Source organism: Neoarius graeffei, chromosome 28 (genome assembly GCF_027579695.1).
Source record: "Neoarius graeffei isolate fNeoGra1 chromosome 28, fNeoGra1.pri, whole genome shotgun sequence".
NCBI classification, from domain to species: domain Eukaryota; kingdom Metazoa; phylum Chordata; class Actinopteri; order Siluriformes; family Ariidae; genus Neoarius; species Neoarius graeffei.
Window position 1 is genome coordinate 27,670,461 of NC_083596.1, and position 22,072 is coordinate 27,692,532.

At 40.7% G+C, this 22,072-nt stretch overlaps 1 protein-coding gene across 7 annotated transcripts in view; it reads right to left on the reverse strand.

The window, feature by feature from the left end:
* Positions 1–21,803, reverse strand: part of zmat5 (zinc finger, matrin-type 5) — a 122,951-nt gene extending 101,148 nt beyond the window's left edge. The window contains exon 1 of one of the 7 annotated variants that reach the window (XM_060912666.1): positions 21,425–21,802. In XM_060912666.1, coding sequence (XP_060768649.1) covers positions 21,425–21,528 — 104 coding nt within the window. In that variant the 5' untranslated portion in view covers positions 21,529–21,802. Of the gene's footprint in view, positions 1–20,300; positions 20,796–21,424 lie in introns of those variants that run through there. The other 6 variants (XM_060912667.1, XM_060912663.1, XM_060912665.1 and 3 more) reach the window with 6 other exon arrangements.
* Between the last annotated feature and the right edge of the window lie 269 nt (positions 21,804–22,072).

Consider the following 22,072-nt stretch of genomic DNA (forward strand, 5'->3'; position numbering starts at 1 on the left):
AGGAATTTAATTCTGGTCCAATTTTATTTATTGCAAATACTCTATAAGCATTCCATTCTGTTATGAATCAGGAAAAAATATAAAATCACAGCACTTATTTTTTAAAGTGCTTTATCTACAACAATGCTACAGAGTTTCTGCAGGCTTGAACAAGTTCAATTTAAGACTTTTTAAGACCATAACAGGTTAAATTTAAGACTTATGCCGCACAAAAAAATAAAGAAAATTGGGAGAGCCTGAATTACTTTCGAAATAAAATTTATCATCATTCACCAATGAACTCATTACATCCCTAGGGTGCGCTCTTGCATTAATGAGGAACTAAGTTGCAGTGGAGCCAAAGACATCCTGCAAATCACTTGAGGATGAGGCATTTGATTCCGTACAGTTTGCGTGTTGTAACGTTACAGTTTGCAGGGAGTTAGCCGATACACCGTCTCGAGATGTGCTTGGACCTGACAACGGTGAACAAAATTGAGTGATGGCATGCGAATGTTGCAGACTTTTATGGGCAGCCTGCTGCTTCTCCGCTTTCGCGTGCGATTCCGGTGCCTTTACACCCAGGGTGCTGAGTTTGAGTGTTCTTTTGCACAATGTGCAGTACGCCTCAAACGGATTGTTTGGTACATGTTTTAACCAGTCTACGAAATCATTGCGTTCAAGCCAGCAGTTGTTAAACTTGCATTTGCCCATTTTGCTACAAACCGTGACAATAGGGCTGTGCGATATGGGAAAAAATGAATATCCCGATACATTTTCTCCATTTCACGATATATACCTCGATATATTTAAATCTCCTCTAAAAGACCCCATGAAATCTAACTTTTACTCTTTTCACTACAATCCCTGCAGATTAAATAACATTCTTGGTTAACTTTACAGGTGGTTTTCAACAACACATTTTAAATTTTCATGTTGGTGATTAATCACAATTGAATTGAAATAAGACTTTTTATTCAACAAAGATGTGGCACAAACTGCAAAAACAATCTTGAAAATTGCAACAAAGTGGCAATACAATACAGAGCTGCTCAGAGCTCAAATCAATAAAGTGCAAGCTCAACACTGAGAAAGACATTTAGCCTAAATAAGAAAAGTGCTCATTCATTAAATTATTTTAAAAAATAGATCTCCAAGTAGGGCTGTGCGATGTCCCCTTAATTGGCATCGACGATGTTTACAGTGCAAACATCGTGATGGACGATCATATCGTGGGCGGGGGGGGGGGGGGGGGGGGGGGGGGGAATTTTAATACCACATTATTAAATATATTATTATTATTATTATTAAAAGTATTAGATACTCATCCGAGGCTTTGGCACGTTAAGAAAAAAAAAGCGCTAGGTGATGTGGAATATTTGGCCTTGATAACGGATATGTGGTCCAGCTGCAACATGATGCCCTATATGTCAGCTACCGTACATTATGTGGACCGAGAGTGGGCAATGCAGTCCAAATGCCTGCAGACGAGTTTCATGCCAGAGACACATTCAGCGGACCATTTAGAAGACGCATTGCGCGAGACACTTGCCGAATGGAAAATAGAGGAGCAAAAGATCGCCTGTATAACAACGGGGCGAATATTGTCACAGCCATCAGGCAATTGAAATGGCCATGGTTAAGTTGTTTTGGGCACAATTTGAACCTGGCCATAACCAACTCGCTTGCGCAACAGAGGGCCAGTACAGACCAAGCGTTTGGAGTTTGCCGAGCAGTCAACACTGCGTTTGCGCACAGCTGGCTTCGGAGAAATGAGCTGCGCAAAGCGCAGGTGGAAATGAACCTCCCCGAGCACTCACTGATCACGGTAAGATATTAATCTGCTCTAACAATGAAAGACTAGTATTCAAACTATGAGAAGAAACTACACTTAAGCTATTACTCATTGTTTATTTACACCATATCAATTGAAGATGCGTTTCGGCCTTTAGTGCGCACTTGAATGCGCAAATTTTTCCAATTTATTAGTGTTTGAATTATTGCACCAGCTTTTAAAATCATGATTTAATATTTTTTTTTTTTTTTTTTTTTACTGTCTTTACATTTGTCAGAATCACCTTCATTCTTCCATTTGGTTTGACATTATGGCTTAGAGTGGACCATTTTGAGTCTGAAAGTGGGCCTATTTACCAGATTAAAGTTATTTGACTTCTGCCGAAGTCTGCGCTTCTCTGCTGTTTGATAAGGTGAAATATTTCCCGACTGTTAATAGTGGCTATTTGTTTGAACAACATGACAAATTTTACATTAAAAGTATAGTGTAGGCTAAAAAATGAAGTCAAAATTTATTATTAGTAGCATACTGTATTTGTGTAACCACATGTTATGTTCACTAGCACGTCCCTGCACCATAGCCTACATGAACAAGTGGTAATAGGATATTACTTTATAATGATTTATATAATTATGTATTTATAATATGTTATATATTTATATATTAAACAAAACTAACTAACTAAACTAACAAAAAACTAACTTTTTAGGTTAAATAGGCCCAGATGATATGGTATATGCATGATTTTGACAGGAGGGGGCGTGGTATCACGATGGTGGCTCTCCATCGTGATGGATGACCACCATCGTCGATGGACGATGGCATCGTCTATCGGCACAGCCCTATCTCCAAGCTATTAACCTGACTACTGAGAACCACTGGAACATTCACAATAGAGAGAGAGACTGAGAGAGAGAAGAGAGAGCTCTTCAAAACATCATTTTCCTCTTTGCACACTTTTGAACTGAATGTTTTCTGGCTCTGCCTCTCAGATGTGTATAATTCCGGTATTGCCTTCTCTGTAAAATGTCTGCAACCAGGCAACTCATGTTTGGGATCGAGTGTGTTTAGTAATTTTTGGAAGCCTGGTTTTTCCACTATACTAACTGGGATCATGTCTTCGGCAATGAAGTTAGTGATTGCATCTGTTATAGTTCATCTCTGACTCGTTTTCTCATATGGGGGGGCTTTGGAGAACGAGGCCGCTATGGTCATTTGTTTAGCTCGTGGGGGGTTTTAGCTCGTGGGCAAGTAGTTCGGAGTTTAAGAGACTCTTCATACTGTAGCGGGTGAGTTTTCAGGTGATGGAACATGTGTGTCATGCTGCTGCCTTTCGTGATGACAGGTTTTTTTTGCACACTTTACAAACTGGCATTTGCTGTTCCACGTCCTCCTCGCGATATCCAAAAAAATACCAGATGACTGACCCCTTACTAGTTCTTTTAGGAACCAATTCGTCCGCTTCCATTTTTAATTTGTCGCTGAAATTGACAGAGCTTACACGGTAGCCTACGCAACACCAGCAATTGCACGAACTGAGTCAGCGCTGCAAACCGGAACCAGGAAATCTTCCCGCCGGCAGTGTTGCCAGATACTGCTGACGTTTTCCAGCCCAAAATATGTTCAAAACCCGCCAAAACGCACTTAAAACCGCCCAATCTGGCAACATAACCGAAACTAGAACGTCTTCCCGGAAGTTCCTTTCAGCACCGAGATGCCAACCAATCCCAGGTGACATCTAGGTGCTGAAAGGAACTTCCGGGAAGATTTTCTACGTGCAGAATAATTCTGCACGTAACCTAGGTCTTAAATTACCCAAATGAGATTTTAGACCAACAGTGCAAAACATCTTTGTATTTTAGACTTTTTTAGGCCTAAAATTGAAAATGTGTAATTTTAGACTTTTTTAGACTCCGCGGACACCCTGATGTTACATAAAGATTGATCCATAACAGTTGTAAATGTCACTTAATTCCACAGTGTCGATAATGGTGGACACCGGTGAAAGTGATCGCTATTATCAACCTCACATGACTTCTCAAACGCGCGTTTAGATACAAAATTGTGACTGTCAAATGAAAGAGTAAGAAACAAAAAGTAGGTTGACAAGGATATCATGAAATATCGGTGAATTTGATAAGTAAAAACATGTCCATGAGCGTTCCACCATACTTACCTGCGATGATAATGCCCGGGTTTTCCTCAAATTGCTGATCACGCTCAAAAAATAAAAATAAGTAAATTCCACCTCAGGTAACGAGTTGTGTCATCAGACAACAAGATCAAAGGGTGAGGGGGATCTTCCGGTTGATTAAACTGTTGTAACTGAAACACACCTTTGTAAAATTGTTTTTACTGGTAAACCTGAAAAGGTGTCGATAATTATAGCCACCGCTCTGTGTGTATACAGGTAGTCGTCGACTTACAACCTATGCAACTTACGACCGATCGACTTTACGACCGTCTGGTTATGACTCAGAGCCTAATCTAGGAATTTGAAAATAGGGGACAGATCCCTCACTAGTTGTAGAAACAGGGGACAGAAAATATTAACATGGGTAAAAATATCCCTCATTTGTTCCAGTTAGTGGGGACAGAAAAATAAGTAATACATTGGTAGATATTTTCAAGAGTACATCTATAAACAAAACAGTTTTATTAACCTTTACTTTTAGAATATCATTAACATAATACTAAATTGAACTTTCAACAAGAAAAATAAAACAAATTACTCAAAAAAAAAAAACCTAGCAATCATGTAGAATATGTAAGATTACCAGGACTACAAAAATGCAGAAAAATAGGCTTTACTTATCCAAATGCACCTGTTGGTTCAAAAGTTAAAGTGCATAGAACCTCACAGCACAACATGAAGTTACCTTAAAATATAATATAAATGCCTCAGCTTTCATGTAAAAAAAAAAAAAAAACTATTAACACTAGTACTGTGTGCAGGCAGTTTCTCCTGAAGACTAAATTAAACAACAATTATAAACTAATAAAATAAATGGCTCAGGCTTCATAGAAGAAAAAAAACTATGATGCTGAAGCTGCCTAAACAATGGAAAATAAAATACCATTTTGGCAAAAATGTTGGCATCCATTAATTTCTTGTATTAAGTTAAAAAAAATAAAGTGCGCACAGTCCTTCACTGTAAACATAACACACTTTCAGTAATAGAATTTAAGCCTATTCATGCAATGTTGCCAGATACTGCTGACGTTTTCCAGCCTAAATATGTTCAAAACCCGCCAAAATGCACTTAAAACCGCCCAATCTGGCAACACTGCGCACATGCTGCTTCTCTTGAACGTATACACGGAAGTAAGGCAGAAGGTAGTTTGTCGACGTCACCGCAAGACGACGCCAACGATTGGTCAAATTTGCGGGAAAGTTGTGGTGATGGGATAGAATTGCAACACCGCCCTGAATTCACAGGGATTGGTTGAATTTGCATTGATGTTGCAAATCGCGAAATCCTGGAGGGTCTGAATGTTATGTTTGGATGAGACAGAACGATATGCCATGTGCTTTTGGGTATTTTTAAAACACTTCACGATTGGTTGAGATACACTGTCTTCCGGTTCAGTGACCAATGATATAATAGTTCACAAAACTGTCTTACCCGCTAAATCAGGGGTGTCAAACCTGATCCATAAAGGGCCTTGTGGCTGCAGGTTTTCATTCCAGCCATGCAGCAGCACACCTGACTTGGCTCATTCAATCAACTGAACTGTCTTCACACAGTCAAATACTTGCAGCCACACCCACCCTTGATTAAAGGGTGAGTGTGTCAGTTGATTGAATAAGCCAAATCAGGGTGCTGCTGCATGGCTGGAATGAAAACCTGCAGCCACACGGCCCTTTATGGATCAGGTTTGACACCCCTGCGCTAAATAAACCATTCGGAATACTTCGGTCCTTTCCGATATTTTCCAATTGGTGTGTAAGCAACGCTATATTTACTGCAGTGCTTGCTAGCGGGTGCTGACAAATTGATACGCACAAGATTCAGTAAAACGCGACTACACGCTCTCTACTTATAGATGCGCGACAAAATGAATAGATACGCGACATCAGAGCAATTCCAGCGTTATGGACGTGACACTTGAACTCAAAATGGCAACAAATGACCCAGTGCATGTTTTATTGTCTCCCAGTATTTAAACAGGTGTTGCATATTTTAAGGCTGTACCATACTGGAGAAGTGATAGAACAAGAACAATTCCCATAGTACATCTAGGGCATGCCAGAAAACGCCAATAAAAGATGCGTTATGGACGTGACAGAAAAAGTATCACTTTTCTTGGGTGACTGTACATTTTTATCAAACTCTGAAATTGTAAACCTAATGTCGAAATGGAGATATCCATTTGATAGAGGGGTCCAAGGTGAATATTAAAAAATCTTTGTTTAAAATATTTTGTATTTCATGCAGAGTTTCAGAAGGAAAAGTCAGCGTTATGGATGTGACGAAATTCCGTTATGGATGTGACGCGTCTGAAATAGACATGGCATATGTTTAGAAAATCAGCAATTTAACCACCATAACCCTTTGAAAAACTCTCTAAATATCAGCTAAAACTATCAAAGTTCTTAAATAATATTTAGGATGGCTATTGTTTTGCTGTTTTGTGGATTTTAGCATACATTTCTGCGGCTTGTGGCAATAATATAGAATTGTACATGATCAAAATTGATTTTAGCTTGGGTTTTACATTATAAGAAAGAAAGACTGACAGTGACACATTAGGTTGGTTACAAATTGGTTCAACTTATTCACATCTGTAAAATACAGGCCTAGGTAATATCTCTGGGAGTGGTTTTGATGTATTACATGTTGCTTTATTTTTGCATGGTGAGGTTGACATTTACACGGAATTGCCCATCACTCTCGCGCCCAAAAAGTGGATGTGCGACAGACAGATAAAAAACGCGTATTACGCACCCTAGATTAGGCTCTGTGACTGGCAAGTGTTTCCCAGCTGAGCTAGTTGAGCATACGAGTTTCCACCCCAGATCCTGGTTTATGAAACGAGCAAATCCTCCTGCCAGCCCAAGCGCTGCAACAGCTGATGACATAGATGACCCACAGCCAAGCACCAGTGATGCCAGCGGTCACTAATGGCCCTTTTCCACTACCCTTTTTCAGCTCACTTCAGCCCGACACGGCTCGCGTTTCGACTACCAAAAAACACGACTCAGCTCGCTTCAGCCCTGCTTAGCCCCTAAAACTCGCACCGTTTTGGAGTAGGGCTGAAGCGAGCCAAAGCGAGCCGAGTGAGGCTGGGGGCGTGAGCAGACACTCCCCTGTGCACTGATTGGTGAGGAGGAGTGTCCTCACATGCCCACACACGCCCCGCGAGCACGCTGGGATCTGTAAACACCGTAAACCCGGAAGAAGAAGAATTACGAATTACGAGAATTTCTGAAGCCTTATGTGCCTCGCCTCATCTATACGCTCTTGCCAGTATCTGTTGGCGTTGTCGGTGACAACAAGCCACAGCACCAAGACCAGCAACACTAACGACTCCATGTCCTCCATGTTTATTGTTAACCCCGCCGACAGTAGTTGGAGGGGTTATTATTTTCACCTGCGTCAGTCTGTGTGTGTGTGTGTGTATCTGTATCTGCAAGATATCTCAAGAACCAATGGATCGATTTGGATCAAATTTTGTACGTGTTGCCAATCACCCAGGAAGGAAACCATTAAATTTTGGAGGTCAAAGGTCAAAGTCATGGCAGAACTTCGAAATTTTCGCCCAATGTATTTTAATAGGGAAAAGGCGGGGTTTGCACTCGTTAGTGTGTCCCGGTCTAGTTTACTATTCGGGTCGTGAGACTACCGCTTAAAAGCTCACTGATGTCACTGTTTGCGCTGCTTAACGACATCACGTGACGTCCACCCACTTTCGCTAACTCCACCCAATGTGTCCACCCACTTCCAGCCAGCACGGTTCAGCGCGGTTGTAGTCGAAATGCAACTCCAATAGCCTCACTCAGCTCGACTCAGCACGGCACGGCTCAGCCCGACTCAGCCGCGTTTGTAGTGGAAAAGCGGCATAAGTTTTGTATTTGGCTATGTTTTACATTTGTATTTTGGTATGTTTCAAACTAAAATGTTTTCAATTTTTCACACCTGTATTTTTTGCACATATTAAACAAATTGTACTGTACGCAGTGTAGTATGCAGTGTTTGACTTAAACCAAATAATGAGCCAAGGTAATAAAATAAAATGTTGATAAAATAAGACTTTAAGATGATTACAATATCATTATACATCACAATATACTTACGTTCATTCAACATAGGCCGACTTACGACCAGATCGGTTTACGACCGGTCAGTCGTAACCAAACGCAGTCGTAAGTCGACGACTACCTGTATAGTATATACATTTTTTTAATTTTTATTTTTTATGGATAGGACAGTGTAGAGAGACAGGAAATGAGCGGGAGAGAGAGACGGGGAGGGAATGGGAAACGACCTCGGGTCGGAATCGAACCCGGGTCCCCGGATTTATGGTATGGTGCCTTAGCCATCTGAGCCACGACACCCCACTACCTGTATAGACCCTTTTCAGTCATGTGACCTTCGTAAACGCGACCACCATTTTGGACATGTAGCGGACTTTGGCTCGAATTGGTTTGAATGCGAGGAAGGCGACAAACGGAGAACATACAAGAAAAAGGAGCGAGATGCAGAAAATACCTTCGCTATCCAGCGACGTAGGGCATTTACAGGGCAAGCAGAGGGAGAAATAACAGTAACGACACATTAGCAACGCCGTACAGAAATAACGGTTTATGGCACAGACCCTTTCGGTTCTCGCTCATCTAGCTGCTACAATGACTGCTTAGACTGCAACAATTATACCTAACACACATTTAAGTATCTGTCGTAAAGACGTGAAACTCATCGAATGACCAGTGTGTTCATTGATAAGCTAACACAATCTAAAAGTAGACATACCATCACACTGCCCTGGCGCTGTGTACAGTTTACCTTCTATGGTTTGTGCACTCACTATTTGCCATTACTTTCTCCAACCGTCGTTACATATTACAGGGAACGGCCTGGATTTAAGAGACAAATACATGTTCCTCTTATTTTGAACACTTATTTGTAGGCAGTGCTTAATTTGTAAAGTGGGAGGTCCCGGAGCGCAGAGGATGAGTGGCTCCGGTGCGGGAAAAAAAGAGGGAGAGGGGCGCTGCGCTTCTGGGCATGTTTTGTAATAACACTGCAAATTAAGTTCATCTGCAGATATTTTGTGGATGTCGTTTCATGAGAGAAATCACCAACAAGACAGATATCAAAATCAGACATTAACACTAAATTAAAGCCGCAAGCGGCCTTGACGGGCCCTCGCGCCAGCGGCCAGGGGGGGCGGGGGCATGCGTCCCCGCGAAATACCGTAAAGAGTCTGCTTGCCAAGTTTGACCAATCAGAAGCTGCAATATCATTTGTGCCATAACCAGCACCCCCAGGGGTGAAAGTGCACAAAATTTGGCGGATATGTCAGGAGAGCTATGAAGAGTTTGCGTATGAAGTTTGATGACAATTGAGTAAATAGAAGATGAGAGATAGATTTTTGAAGAATAAATTTTTTGGTTTTTCCCATGTCAGAAGGTGGCGCTATGCTGTACATGAGCGATTATGAGTTGGAGAAATAAGTGTCTACAACAGCAACGCACTATCACAAGGTAGTGGTGTGAAGGAAAAGCATTATGGAGTTATTTACCAAAAACCCGTTTTGGAGAAATTGCGTCGGCCAAAAACAGCGCCCCCCATGGACGAAAATTCCCAAAATGTGGTATACATGACATGGGCGGTAGTAAGAGGGTGGCTGTGAAGTTTGACCAAATTTGAGGAAAGATTGGATTGTTTGCCCAAAAATAGCGCCCCCAATGGCGAAATATCACAGAAAATGGGGAACATGTCAGAAGCCCAATGAGGGATTTGCGTGTGAAGTATGAGCAGTTTTGAGCAATTAGAAGATTTGTTATGAATTTTTAAGCATGTAAAATTTTGCATTAAAAATTGATTGACGTATAACTTCTGAGCGGTTTAAGCTACGTGAAACTTATTTAGTAACTTTTGTCAGCCATGTCTGTAGATGATGTGTATCAATTTTGGTGACATTCCTATGAACAGTCTAGGAGGAGTTGCGCCGTCTTCGTGGCCATGCATTTCGCACAAAAGTGAAATTACCTCACTTCCTGTTGGGCGTGGCTAATGCATTGGCATTACATTTTTGTCCGGCTTAGTGAGATACATATGCGTACCAAATGGCATGCCACTCCTACAAACTACATGGCAACCAGGCACCTTAAAGCGGGAGGCCAAAATCACAACGAGTTAGGGGGCGCTATAGAGGCCCTGAGGCCCGGCTGGATCTGGGCTTTTGGTTCTCAGTAGCGGTGGCAGTCTAAGAAAAAGGAGCCAAATTTCGTGCGTTGTCGACCATGGCAAGCGCCCCAATAAGGGTCTTGAAAAGAGTTTGCTTGCCAAGTTTGACAAATCAGAAGCTGCAATATCATTTCCGCCATAACCAGCACCCCCAGGGGCGAAAGTGCACAAAATTTGGCGGACATGTCAGGTGAGCTATGAAGAGTTTGCGTATGAAGTTTGATGACAATTGAGTAAATAGAAGATGAGATATAGATTTTTGAAGAATAAATTTTTTGGTTTTTCCCATGTCAGAAGGTGGCGCTATGCTGTACATGAGCGATTATGAGTTGGAAAAATAAGTGTCTACAACAGGAACGCACTATCACAAGGTAGTGGTGTGAAGGAAAAGCATTATGGAATTATTTACCAAAAACCCGTTTTGGAGCAATTGCGTCGGCCAAAAACAGCGCCCCCCATGGACGAAAATTCCCAAAATGCGGTATACATGACATGGGAGGTAGTAAGAGGGTGGCCGTGAAGTTTGACCAAATTTGAGGAAAGATTGGATTTTTTGCCCAAAAATAGCGCCCCCAGTGGCGAAATATCACAGAAATTGGGTAACATGTCAGAAGCCCAATGAGTGATTTGCGTGTGAAGTATGAGCAGTTTTGAGCAATTAGAAGATTTGTTATGAATTTTTTAGCATGTAAAATTTTGAAGTGAAAATTGATTGACGTATAACTTCTGAACGTTTTATCCTACGTGAAACGTATTTAGTAACTTTTGTCAGCCATGTCTGTAGATGATGTGTATCAATTTTGGTGACATTCCCATGAACGGTCTAGGAGGAGTTGCGCCGTCTTCGAGGCCATGCATTTCGCACAAAAGTAAAATTACCTCACTTCCTGTTGGGCGTGGCTATGCATTCATAGAACTTTTTTTGTTCGTGTCAGTAAGATACATATGTGAACCAAATTTCGTTCCTCTACGACAAACTATATGGCAACCAGGAGCCTTCGAAAAAAGGCAAAATTTTCAAGGCGTTAGGGGGCGCTATAGAGGCCCAGAGCCCCGCCCAGATCTGGGGTTTTGGATCTGAGTAGCGTAGGGGATGCCGATAAAATGATCCAAAATATGCGCGTTTTCGTCCACAGGAAGTGCCCCAAAAAAGGCCGAACAGCGACCGCGACTAAGGAATAATAATAATAATAAGAATAATAATAATAATAATAATAAAAAACCGAACAAGATCAATAGGGCCTTCGCCCTATTTTGAAGTGAAAATTGATTGACGTATAACTTCTGAACGTTTTATCCTACGTGAAACGTATTTAGTAACTTTTGTCAGCCATGTCTGTAGATGATGTGTATCAATTTTGGTGACATTCCCATGAACGGTCTAGGAGGAGTTGCGCCGTCTTCGAGGCCATGCATTTCGCACAAAAGTAAAATTACCTCACTTCCTGTTGGGCGTGGCTATGCATTCATAGAACTTTTTTTGTTCGTGTCAGTAAGATACATATGTGAACCAAATTTCGTTCCTCTACGACAAACTATATGGCAACCAGGAGCCTTCGAAAAAAGGCAAAATTTTCAAGGCGTTAGGGGGCGCTATAGAGGCCCAGAGCCCCGCCCAGATCTGGGGTTTTGGATCTGAGTAGCGTAGGGGATGCCGATAAAATGATCCAAAATATGCGCGTTTTCGTCCACAGGAAGTGCCCCAAAAAAGGCCGAACAGCGACCGCGACTAAGGAATAATAATAATAATAAGAATAATAATAATAATAATAATAAAAAACCGAACAAGATCAATAGGGCCTTCGCCCTATAGGGCTCGGGCCCTAATAAACTTGCATTTTTTTATTTAATTATTTTTTTTTTGGTTACATAGTCAAAAGAGGTGTCGGATCACCGGATCCAGTGTAAATAGCTGCCGGAGCCAACGCCCGAGGTTCCGGAGCACGCTCCGGCTTGCTCCCCCTCAAATTAAGCGCTGTTTGTAGGACACTGCCTCTGATCTGTCCTACAGTCTACCAACAGCAAAGGAACACAACGCTAGCTAAGGTATTAGGCAGAGACCCGTCCACCCGTAAATTTGACGGGCAATTACCGATTTCAACGGGCAAGTATACACACAGACGGATACTGAAACGGACGATAATGGCGAAATTTTTCGCACATGAATACTCCCACATGTCATCCGATAAATCCAGTTATGTTCCGCCATCATTTACAAATCGTAAGAAACACAGTTTAATACGAAAAATACTGAAAACTTGAAATGAAAAATCAGAATATTTCATCGCTTCCCTCTTCGCTCACCGCTAGTGAGGGAATCCTGGTTAGTTTCTTTTCCTCCGCTTAGTAATATGCTTAAATTCAGCGGGTCGTCTCGTCTGATCTGAGGTCGCGTTCGGATGGGGTTTTCGAAAAAAGGGAGAGGGGGCCCTCCCCTTCAGGCAGCCCTTCGCCTCTCGTCGTTCAGACCCCCGGCCTCAGCCTGAGCCTCTCGCGCCCGTGGCCGCGACCCCGTCTCGTCCCGGTCCGGGGCACGCGCGGGCAGCCAGAGTGGAAGGATCCACCGGCAGCCGCGCGCGTCCGCGGGGGGTGGGCCGAGGCGTTCGCACGGCGTGACGCGGGAGGCGCGTGTCGGGGGAGAGGGCCTTGAGAGGCGCGAGGCGCATCTGGGTTTAGGAGGACGGAGGCGCCTAGCGGGCGCCTGCGAGCCTCCAGCCGCGGAGGCGCCCCCCCGTGTGTGTGTGTGGGGGGGGTCACCGTCCGATCGATAGGGATAGCGACCCTCAGACAGGCAAGAGGAGAATTTCTTGTCTTCAAGTGACTAGTATACCAGAACAGGTTCTCAACAGATGGTGATGATGAATGGCAGGAAGAGGGTCATTTTGCAAGACCAACTCAGCTCATGATGAAGATATTTGGAGGTCCAAACATGCCAAATCAGCGGCTCTATCCAAGCATGTTTCACCTCATGTCAATGGCAATATGTGTGCTTGTTGGCAATGCAGAGGCTGAGCGAGTCTTTTCTGTTAAGAACAGGATCAAAACCAAGTTGAGAACAAAATTAAGTATAGTTAGGCTGGAGCAGCTTATCAGACAAAGCTACGAAAAGTTAGATCGTCAGGGATTTGACTTTGATGCAGCAGCAGACCGATTCTAGCAGGCCCCTCGACGTCTGTAATCTTTGTGAAAACCAAAGAAACTCAGTTCCCGTTCTTTCAAAGTTAATTTTAATTTTTGAGTAATTTGGTCAAAATATTATGGATGATAGTCAGTGACAGACATTCTGCGATTTTATTTGTGCCACGTAAAATAGAATACTGTTGGGGTTTTTTTAATTCATTCAATACTGTAACTAGATCAAAAGATTATATACAATTCATTGTTGTTTATTTTCTTTTCACTTTTGTTACCAAATTAAACACCATACATACATCTGATACATTCAGGAGTGAAACTGAAAAAAAATACAAAGTAAAAATATGCAATATTTCTGATCAAAAATTACACGCCATTTCACCCTGAAAATGTCCTAGAATGCAGGAAATGAAGTCTAAATTTCAAAAATTTTCTGGGGGGGCATGCCCCCAGACCCCCCTAGAGGGACTTCGCGCCTGTGGCGCTCATCAGGATTATATAAAATATTATTTTTGACTGGTAATTTTCTTTTTCTGCCTAATACCCTAACGCTAGCTAATAGCTACTACAGAAGAACAGAGGTTACAATGGGTTATTTTAGCCTATTTGGTTACACACTCGCCGCCACAGAATGTTAACAGCAATGTAATGCCTTTTCTGGCTAATTTTATTCATCTTACCTCCAACAAAGTGGTCACTACACAAGCGTTGGTATGCCGCTATCCATCTTCTCCGTCGGTCAGCATCTACCGGGATCCGATAAAATGATAACCCTTGCCTTGTTTGTTGATGGTTACTACATCCAGGTGCACAACAATATAGTGGCATGATGGAAGTCTTGCTGAAAATAAACACTTTCTTTGCTGCCGTTCCTCAATGCTGGCTGTGGTAAACTACTGGTAGTACACGTCCAAAATGGCGGCCGCGTTTGTCGTGACGTCACGTGAAAAGGGTCCTATGTATATCCTCCAACATGGCGAGGGAGGCCAAGATGGCGTCGTCGAGTACAGACATGTGAAGTTAAGCTCTTCATCGGAATTCAAGTGAAGTGGACTGACAAATGGTTTAATCACAATTTGAGTAGCCTAATAACAGCATATAATTGATAATTGGAGCATACAGTTAGGCGTATGGGCAAAAGTTTGAAGAAAAAAGGAAAAAGAAGATCTCAAAAGAAGATGCAACAAGATACGGAGGTGGTGCAATTAGCGAGCTCCAGCCTTATACATTCGTCGGTGGATTCGGGTGAAGAAGACGGTAAAACTTGGTTTGATTCAAGTCCTTCTCTGGACACACATTTTACTGTGACTACCGAACCTAATACTCCTGTGAAACCCACCAACAAGAAAAGTAAACGTGAGGAAAGAGAGATGCCGACCTACGCAAACTCTGAGAATAGCATGGACATTTTAGCTGCTATCCGAGAACTCTCTGTTAAACACGATGCAACATTTCAAAAGATCTCTGCAATTGAGAAAACGACGCATGCTACTTCGAGAGAAATAGAGAGCCTCTCTGTTACGGTGAAACAGCTTGTTGTAGATGTAGGAGAAAATAAAAAAAGAACTGCACCGTATGGACACAGAGATTCGAGCTCTGAAAATGGAAAATCGCAACCTAAAAACTGCATTGGATGAATCCCGACGTTATGGCTGGAAATGGTTTTTGAAGCTTCACGGTTTGAACGAATCTGAAGTGGAGAATGTAAGAAAAAAAAAAAAAGTCATCGACATCCTTCAACAGGTGGCACCTGATGTTTCTGATCTTTTACAAGTAGGAGTGGACATCGCCCACCGTCTCGGACCCAAACAAGATAAGAAGAATCGGTCCATAATCATCCTATTCGCCGCGCGACGAGTTCGAGACGCAGTCTGGAATGCCGTGAGGAAATCCAAGTATCTTCAATCGAAACAACTATCCATCACGGAGCCCCTTTCAGCGGAGGACAGGGCAGCGAGGGAGAAGCTCTGGCCTTTAGTGAAGAAGGCTCGCGAGGAAGGCAAAAAAGCTTCTTTCAAGAACTCCTTTGCCCTCATTGACGGGAAGAAATACAACTTCTCAGATGTCTCAAAGAATAAAAGACAACATTAACAAACAGCATAAGGCCTAAGCTGGGAAATTAAGGTTGCTCTACACACATCTGACACTTTTGGAAAGTATTTTCATACCTTTTTTGTACTGCACTAACTGCATAGAGGAAATTTAAAAAAATATATAACATGGCAGAATTGTCATTTTTTTAATAACTGTGCCTTATATCTTGTTTTCTGTTTCTTTTTCTGCTAATTTTTTTTTGATACATTTGATTCTAAACTGTGTTTCATTTTAACTAGTGTCATCACACTAGGCCTGATAGGTTGTGATTTGCCATATTGTTATCCACCTCTCCTTGGCAGGGAAGTTTGTAGTTTCCCGAAGTTTCTTCTAGTTCTAGGTAAGTGTTAATTGTTGTCTTTATGGATTTTATTTTCAAGTCTTTGTCTATGTTGTCCTTAAATGTGAGAGGGATGCGTGATATTGTGAAGAGAAAAGCCTTATTTTTATTTTGTAAAAGAAGTGAGGTTGACATTGTTTTGCTCCAAGAAACTCACTCATCTGAACTGGATGTCAAGTTGTGGAGATCACAATGGGGGAACACTATACATTATAGTCATGGGAGCAATAATTCAGCTGGGGTTGCTATTCTTTTGCATAAATTTAAAGGGGAGGTGTTAGAAACGGTGAAATCTCCTGAAGGTAGATGGGTAATGGTTGTCATTAAACAAGATAATGGCCTTTTAATTGTATGTAATGTATATGGCTATAATTCACATTTAGCAAACAAAATTTTATTTGGTCAAATATTGAATAATACCAAATTACTTCTTGGAAAATATGCTGATGCTTATATAATCTTGGGAGGTGATTTCAACGAATGTGTTGACCCCAGTGTGGATAGATTCCCTTCAAAATCGAATCAGAGTACTGTAGCAAATAATTTAATTTTATCATTATGTTCCAATCTCTCCTTAGTAGACACTTGGCGATTCTTTAATCCCGACTCATTAGAATTCACTTGGTCAAACAGGAATTCCTCTCTTAAATCAAGAATTGATCTCTTTTTGATTTCTCATTCAGCACTAAATTTTGTTAAAGACATCTCACAACCTTTGTCTGATCATAAATTAGTAAAAATTAGATTAGGAGGGCAACAAGATAATCCACATTTACGAGGTTATTGGAAGATGAATAATAACTTATTAAAAGATGAAGAATTTAACCAAAGTATTAAAGATCTAATATCCGATATATTCTCTGACGTAAGTGAGGGGTATAAACAAAAATGGGAGTACTTTAAATACAAAGCAAGGAATATCGCTATCAAGAGATCTAAAATGATAAAAAATGCTAAATGGCAGTTCGAGACAAACTTGTTTAACAGGATAAATGATTTGTCTAAAGACAATATTACAGAGGAAGAAAAAACAGAAAAGGAAAAACTCAGATTGACACTTGAAAACTTGTATATAGATTTGGCGAAGGGGGCCTTTGTCAGATCAAGGGCCAAATGGCTTGAGGAGGGTGAAAAAAACTCAAGTTATTTTTTTTCCTTAGAGAAAAGGAATGGACAAAGAAAAGCTTTAACCTCTCTTAACATAAATGGTACTACATCCAATAACCCTTTTTCAATTTCTAAATTTGTTGAAGCCTTTTATAAAGATCTATATTCATCTAGATTTGACTGTAGCAATTGTACTGTGTTCATTGAAACAGTTAGAAACTGCATCCCGGTCATCAGTAATGCTTACAAAGCAGTTTGTGACGCCAATTTAAATACGGCTGAAGTAAAGAAAGTCCTCAATTCTATGAAAAAAGGAAAGTCACCTGGTATTGATGGCTTTTCAGCTGAATTTTATCAGCATTTTTGGGAATACATACAGGGTCCTCTGCTTTGTGTGTATAATGAATGTCTAGAACAAAAGGAGATGACAACTACTATGAAACAAGGAATAATTTCACTCATCCCTAAACCGGGCAAAGATTCGCTACTTATTGACAATTGGCGTCCGATCTCATTATTAACAATTGACTATAAACTATTAGCTCTGGTTTACGCTAGCAGACTTAAAACTGGTCTACATCATATTATATCAGAAACACAATCTGGCTTTATGAAAAACCGACATATAACCAATAATGTAAGACTTGTGCTGGATCTGCTGGACTATGCTGATGCAATACCTTCACAAGCTTTAGCTCTTTTCTTAGACTTTTACAAGGCATTCGATACGATCGAACATACATTTATTTTGAAAACCCTCAAATTATTCGGTTTTGGATCTTCTTTTATTAATATTGTTGACAATTGGCGTCCGATCTCATTATTAACAATTGACTATAAACTATTAGCTCTGGTTTCTCGCCAATATTAATATTGCTTTATAGAGATATAAATAGTTCCATAATAGTCAACCAAAATACCACTAATAGGTTTGAGATTAAACGTGGAATTAGACAAGGGTGCCCAATCTCCCCCTTCTTATTTCTTTTGGTCACAGAGTTGCTCTCATTGAGTGTAAGTAACGATCTGAATTTAAAAGGTATACAAATTTTTGATAGGGAAATTAAACTCTCACAACTGGCAGATGACACTGTATTATTTTTACAGGATAAAAATCAGCTGTCTGGTGCCTTATCATTGATTGAGCTGTTCTCCAAGGCCTCAGGTCTTAGATTGAATGTTGCAAAATGCGAAATCTTACCCTTAGGTAAATGTGATGATACTGTCAAACAATATACCAGTTAAGCACACTGTTAAATATCTAGGAATTCATATAACAAAGAATATGACTGATCGGCAACAACTAAATTTTACGTCCAAAATGGTTAAATCAAAAAGTATTTTTAACTCCTGGTTACAGAGAGACCTGAGTATATTTGGTAGAATCCTCTTGTCTAAGGCAGATGGTCTGTCACATTTTGTTTATCCTGCCCTCTCACTATTTATTAGTGATAAAACTCTAAAAGAAGTTAATAAGAATTTTCTTGACTTTATCTGGAAAAATAAACCTCATAAACTTAAGAAAGAGATCCTCTCAGATTGCAAAGCCCAGGGAGGCTTAGAATTTTTGGATTTTGCAGATACTGTAAATTCATTTAGAGTTGGCTGGGTCAGGAGATGTCTCCTAAACTCCAAATCCTTATGTTTTTTTATTCCGAGCTATATATTTAGTCAAATTGGCGGTCTTTCTTTCGTCTTAACATGTAATTATCTCCCTCCTAAACTACCCATCACTCTCTCAAAATTTCACCAGCAATGTCTCTTGGCATGGAAACTATGCTACACCCATAACTTCTCTCCTCATAAAGCACTTATTTGGAACAATGCTGATATCACAATTAAAAACAAATCCATATTTTTCTCTAGATGGTATGATAATGGTATCTGTAATGTCATCTCTTTGTTTGATAGATCTGGTGTTTTATTGACCTATGAACAATTTCTGTCACATTACAATCTCCCAGTATTATTTAAAGAATTTAACTCCATCATTAAAGCTATCCCTAAGGGTTTAATCCAATTGATAAAAAATCATTTAGCTTTTGGTGAAGATAATATAATTCAACATAAATTAATGTTAAATGGGATTGATATAATGGACAAAGTGTAGTAATAAACATATTCGTCAGGTCCTGCAGGTTAAAAAGAGAATTACTCCAAGGGGGAAATTCTTCTGGGAATCTCTGTTTCACGACATTATCTGGAGAAAAGCTTGGCTTTTGCCTAATAAATACTGTATAACAAATAAAACAAAGGAAATTCATTTCAGAATTTTACATAAGATATATCCTGTGAATACCATTACAGCTAAATATACAGACGTCAGTGCAACTTGTTCATTTTGTGATGATGAGGATGAGACATTAGAACACCTGTTTTTTACTTGTAAAATGACCAAACTCTTTATCAATAATTTAAACAGTTACCTATTTGGCTCCTCTTATTCCCTTACTATGAAGGACTTTTTGTTTTATTATGACAACCCTGATGATAGATCTTTAGAATACGTAGTAAACTTTTTCATTTTACAGTCCAAGTTTTTTATCCACAAACGCAAATGGCAAAAGGTACAGCCCTCCTTCTGTGCCTTCAAGCTAGAAATGGACTCGCTCTTTAATTCTCTTCATGTCATTAGAAATAATAAAAAAAATGACAGACTTTTGTGCCTTCTACATTTAGTATTAAAAAATTGATTGTCATCCTCTCTCTAATATATGACTTGTTTCTTTTCCCCTTTGTACATTGTATATTGTTATAATATATTGGGTATTTTTTTTCTCATTTTTCCTTTTATGTCGTGTCAGTTTGTCACTTCTAGATATTTGTATTATTATGTTGTGTACGGTTACTTATGTATTCTGTTTTTTGCATCAATAAAAAAAAAAAATCCTCCAACATGGCAGCGGTCAATGACGCAATCAGTTTGTCACGTGGTTGCAAACGAAGCCTACCGGTTAATAAAATGCATTCCGCGGTATTTTGCACATACGAACGGCGAAGTAACTTGTCCAGAGTCAGAAGTTGGACAGTGCTGTATGTACGGCTGATTTTAATGAAACACATAAGAGCTAATAAACAGTTTAATACTAAAGCTTTCCCTACTACCGATTAACAGAGCAGCCATCTTGGTTTTGAAGCTAAAGTTGGTCACTAAGCTCAATATAAAAGTATTTTTTATTGATTTTATCTAGAACTCAGTGGGGTTGGTAAAGTTCCGCCGACTTTCCGTTTCGGAAATCCGATTTCAGGGAGCATTTCAATAGTCATTTCCAACTTCCCAGTACAAATGGAACGCACCATAGGTCAAAACATTTATGCAACATAACGCTAACTCCCGATCTCCGACCGGGTAAAATACAAAGAAAGCGGAATGGTCTCAAGAGACGTTGTCATGGCTGCGTACAACGTCAGAAGTAAATAAAGTAGTGCCTCTTACCTTAAATGAGATCTACTTTAGATCAAAGTATTTGCTTTAGCTCAATCAGCAGACAAACTCATTCGCTGTGTGATATGTAAAACTGACTATACGATGCACTTTTTGAGGAGAAAATATATACCATTTATGAGAGCTAGCTTATTGCTAACAAAAGACAAATATAGAGAACCCCCAATCATGCAGCAGGATACACTGTCGACAACACGAGTTCGTCTTCTTCTTCAGGAAATACTGGCGGGTTAGACACCATCCGGTGTATTACCGCCGCCTACAGGATATTACACGTCGTTGCAAGTTCATTCAGTCTCTTAGATTCTAGTGTATACTCCAGATGCTTTTAGAAATCTAACTAGACTTGAAGTGACTTTCGAATCCTTTAGCTGAAGCAGAGAGTTAAGGGATACAGTAGTAACACCAAGCTGAGATAATTCAATGACCAATATACGCCTAAATTCACAGTATAGCACACACTCTAATAAAACATGGGGAACTGTCTCAGGGACTCTGCATACTTCACATAGACCGTCACTGTGTTTATGGATTAGATGTAACATAGAGTTTAAGGCACAATGCCCTAGTCTGAGACGAGTCAGGACCACTTGCTGAGACCTACCCCCTGATAGTGTACAGAGTGTGTTTACTGAAGGCTGAATAGAGTACAGGTGTCTCCCCTTTAAATCTTTGTCCCATTCAGCTTGCCATGTCTGGAAAATATTTCCCATAAGCTGGCTCCTCAGTTCGGTCCTTCCTGGACCAACTGCCAACGTAATATCGTTAATACTTAAATATTCCCTTGCCAGCTTATCAGCCACCTCATTCCCACTAATTCCTATGTGGGCTGGAACCCACAAGAGGGACACATCACAACCACTCAAATGTAGGCTGTTCATCAGTAAGAGAATGTCAGAAATCAAATCAGGCCGAGCGTTGGAATAATACGTTTTAAGACACTGGAGGAGTGAAAAGGAGTCAGAGCATAGAACCACATTTTTAGCCTGTGCCTCCACTACCCATTGCAGAGCTTTTAGAATGCCCATAGACTCTGCTGTGAAAACAGCCATATTATCACTGAGCCTATATCCATATTTGACACTGAGCTGGGGTATACAGAAAGCACAGCTTACCCTTCCTGACTCAGGATCTTTAGATCCATCAGTATAAATTTGAAGAGCGGAGCCCCACTTATTCTGAATATACTCTGAAGCAGAGTCACTAGAGAATTCAACATCCTCGTTGTGTTTATCCTCGTGTAGCCTAGGCTACGTTTACATTAGACCGTATCTGTCTCGTTTTCTTCGCGGATGCACTGTCCGTTTACATTAAACCACCTGGAAAAGCTGGGAAACGGGAATCCGCCAGCGTCCACGTATTCAATCTAGATCGTATCTGGTCCGGTGCTGTGTAAACATTGAGATACGCGAATACGCTGTGCTGAGCTCTAGCTGGCGTCCTCATTGGACAACGTCACTGTGACATCCACCTTCCTGATTCGCTGGCGTTGGTCATGTGACGCGACTGCTGAAAAACGGCGCGGACTTCCGCCTTGTATCACCTTTCATTAAAGAGTATAAAAGTATGAAAATACTGCAAATACTGATGCAAATACTGCCCTTTGTGTAGTTCTGATTGTCTTTAGGCTTGCCATCCTTCCACTTGCAAGTAGTAAGTGATATGCACTGGGATCACACACACAGCGGCTCAGTCCCGAATCGTGGCTTGTGCACTTCACTCGCGCGCTGTGTGAGCTGCGCAGGGCCGGAGTGCGCACCCTC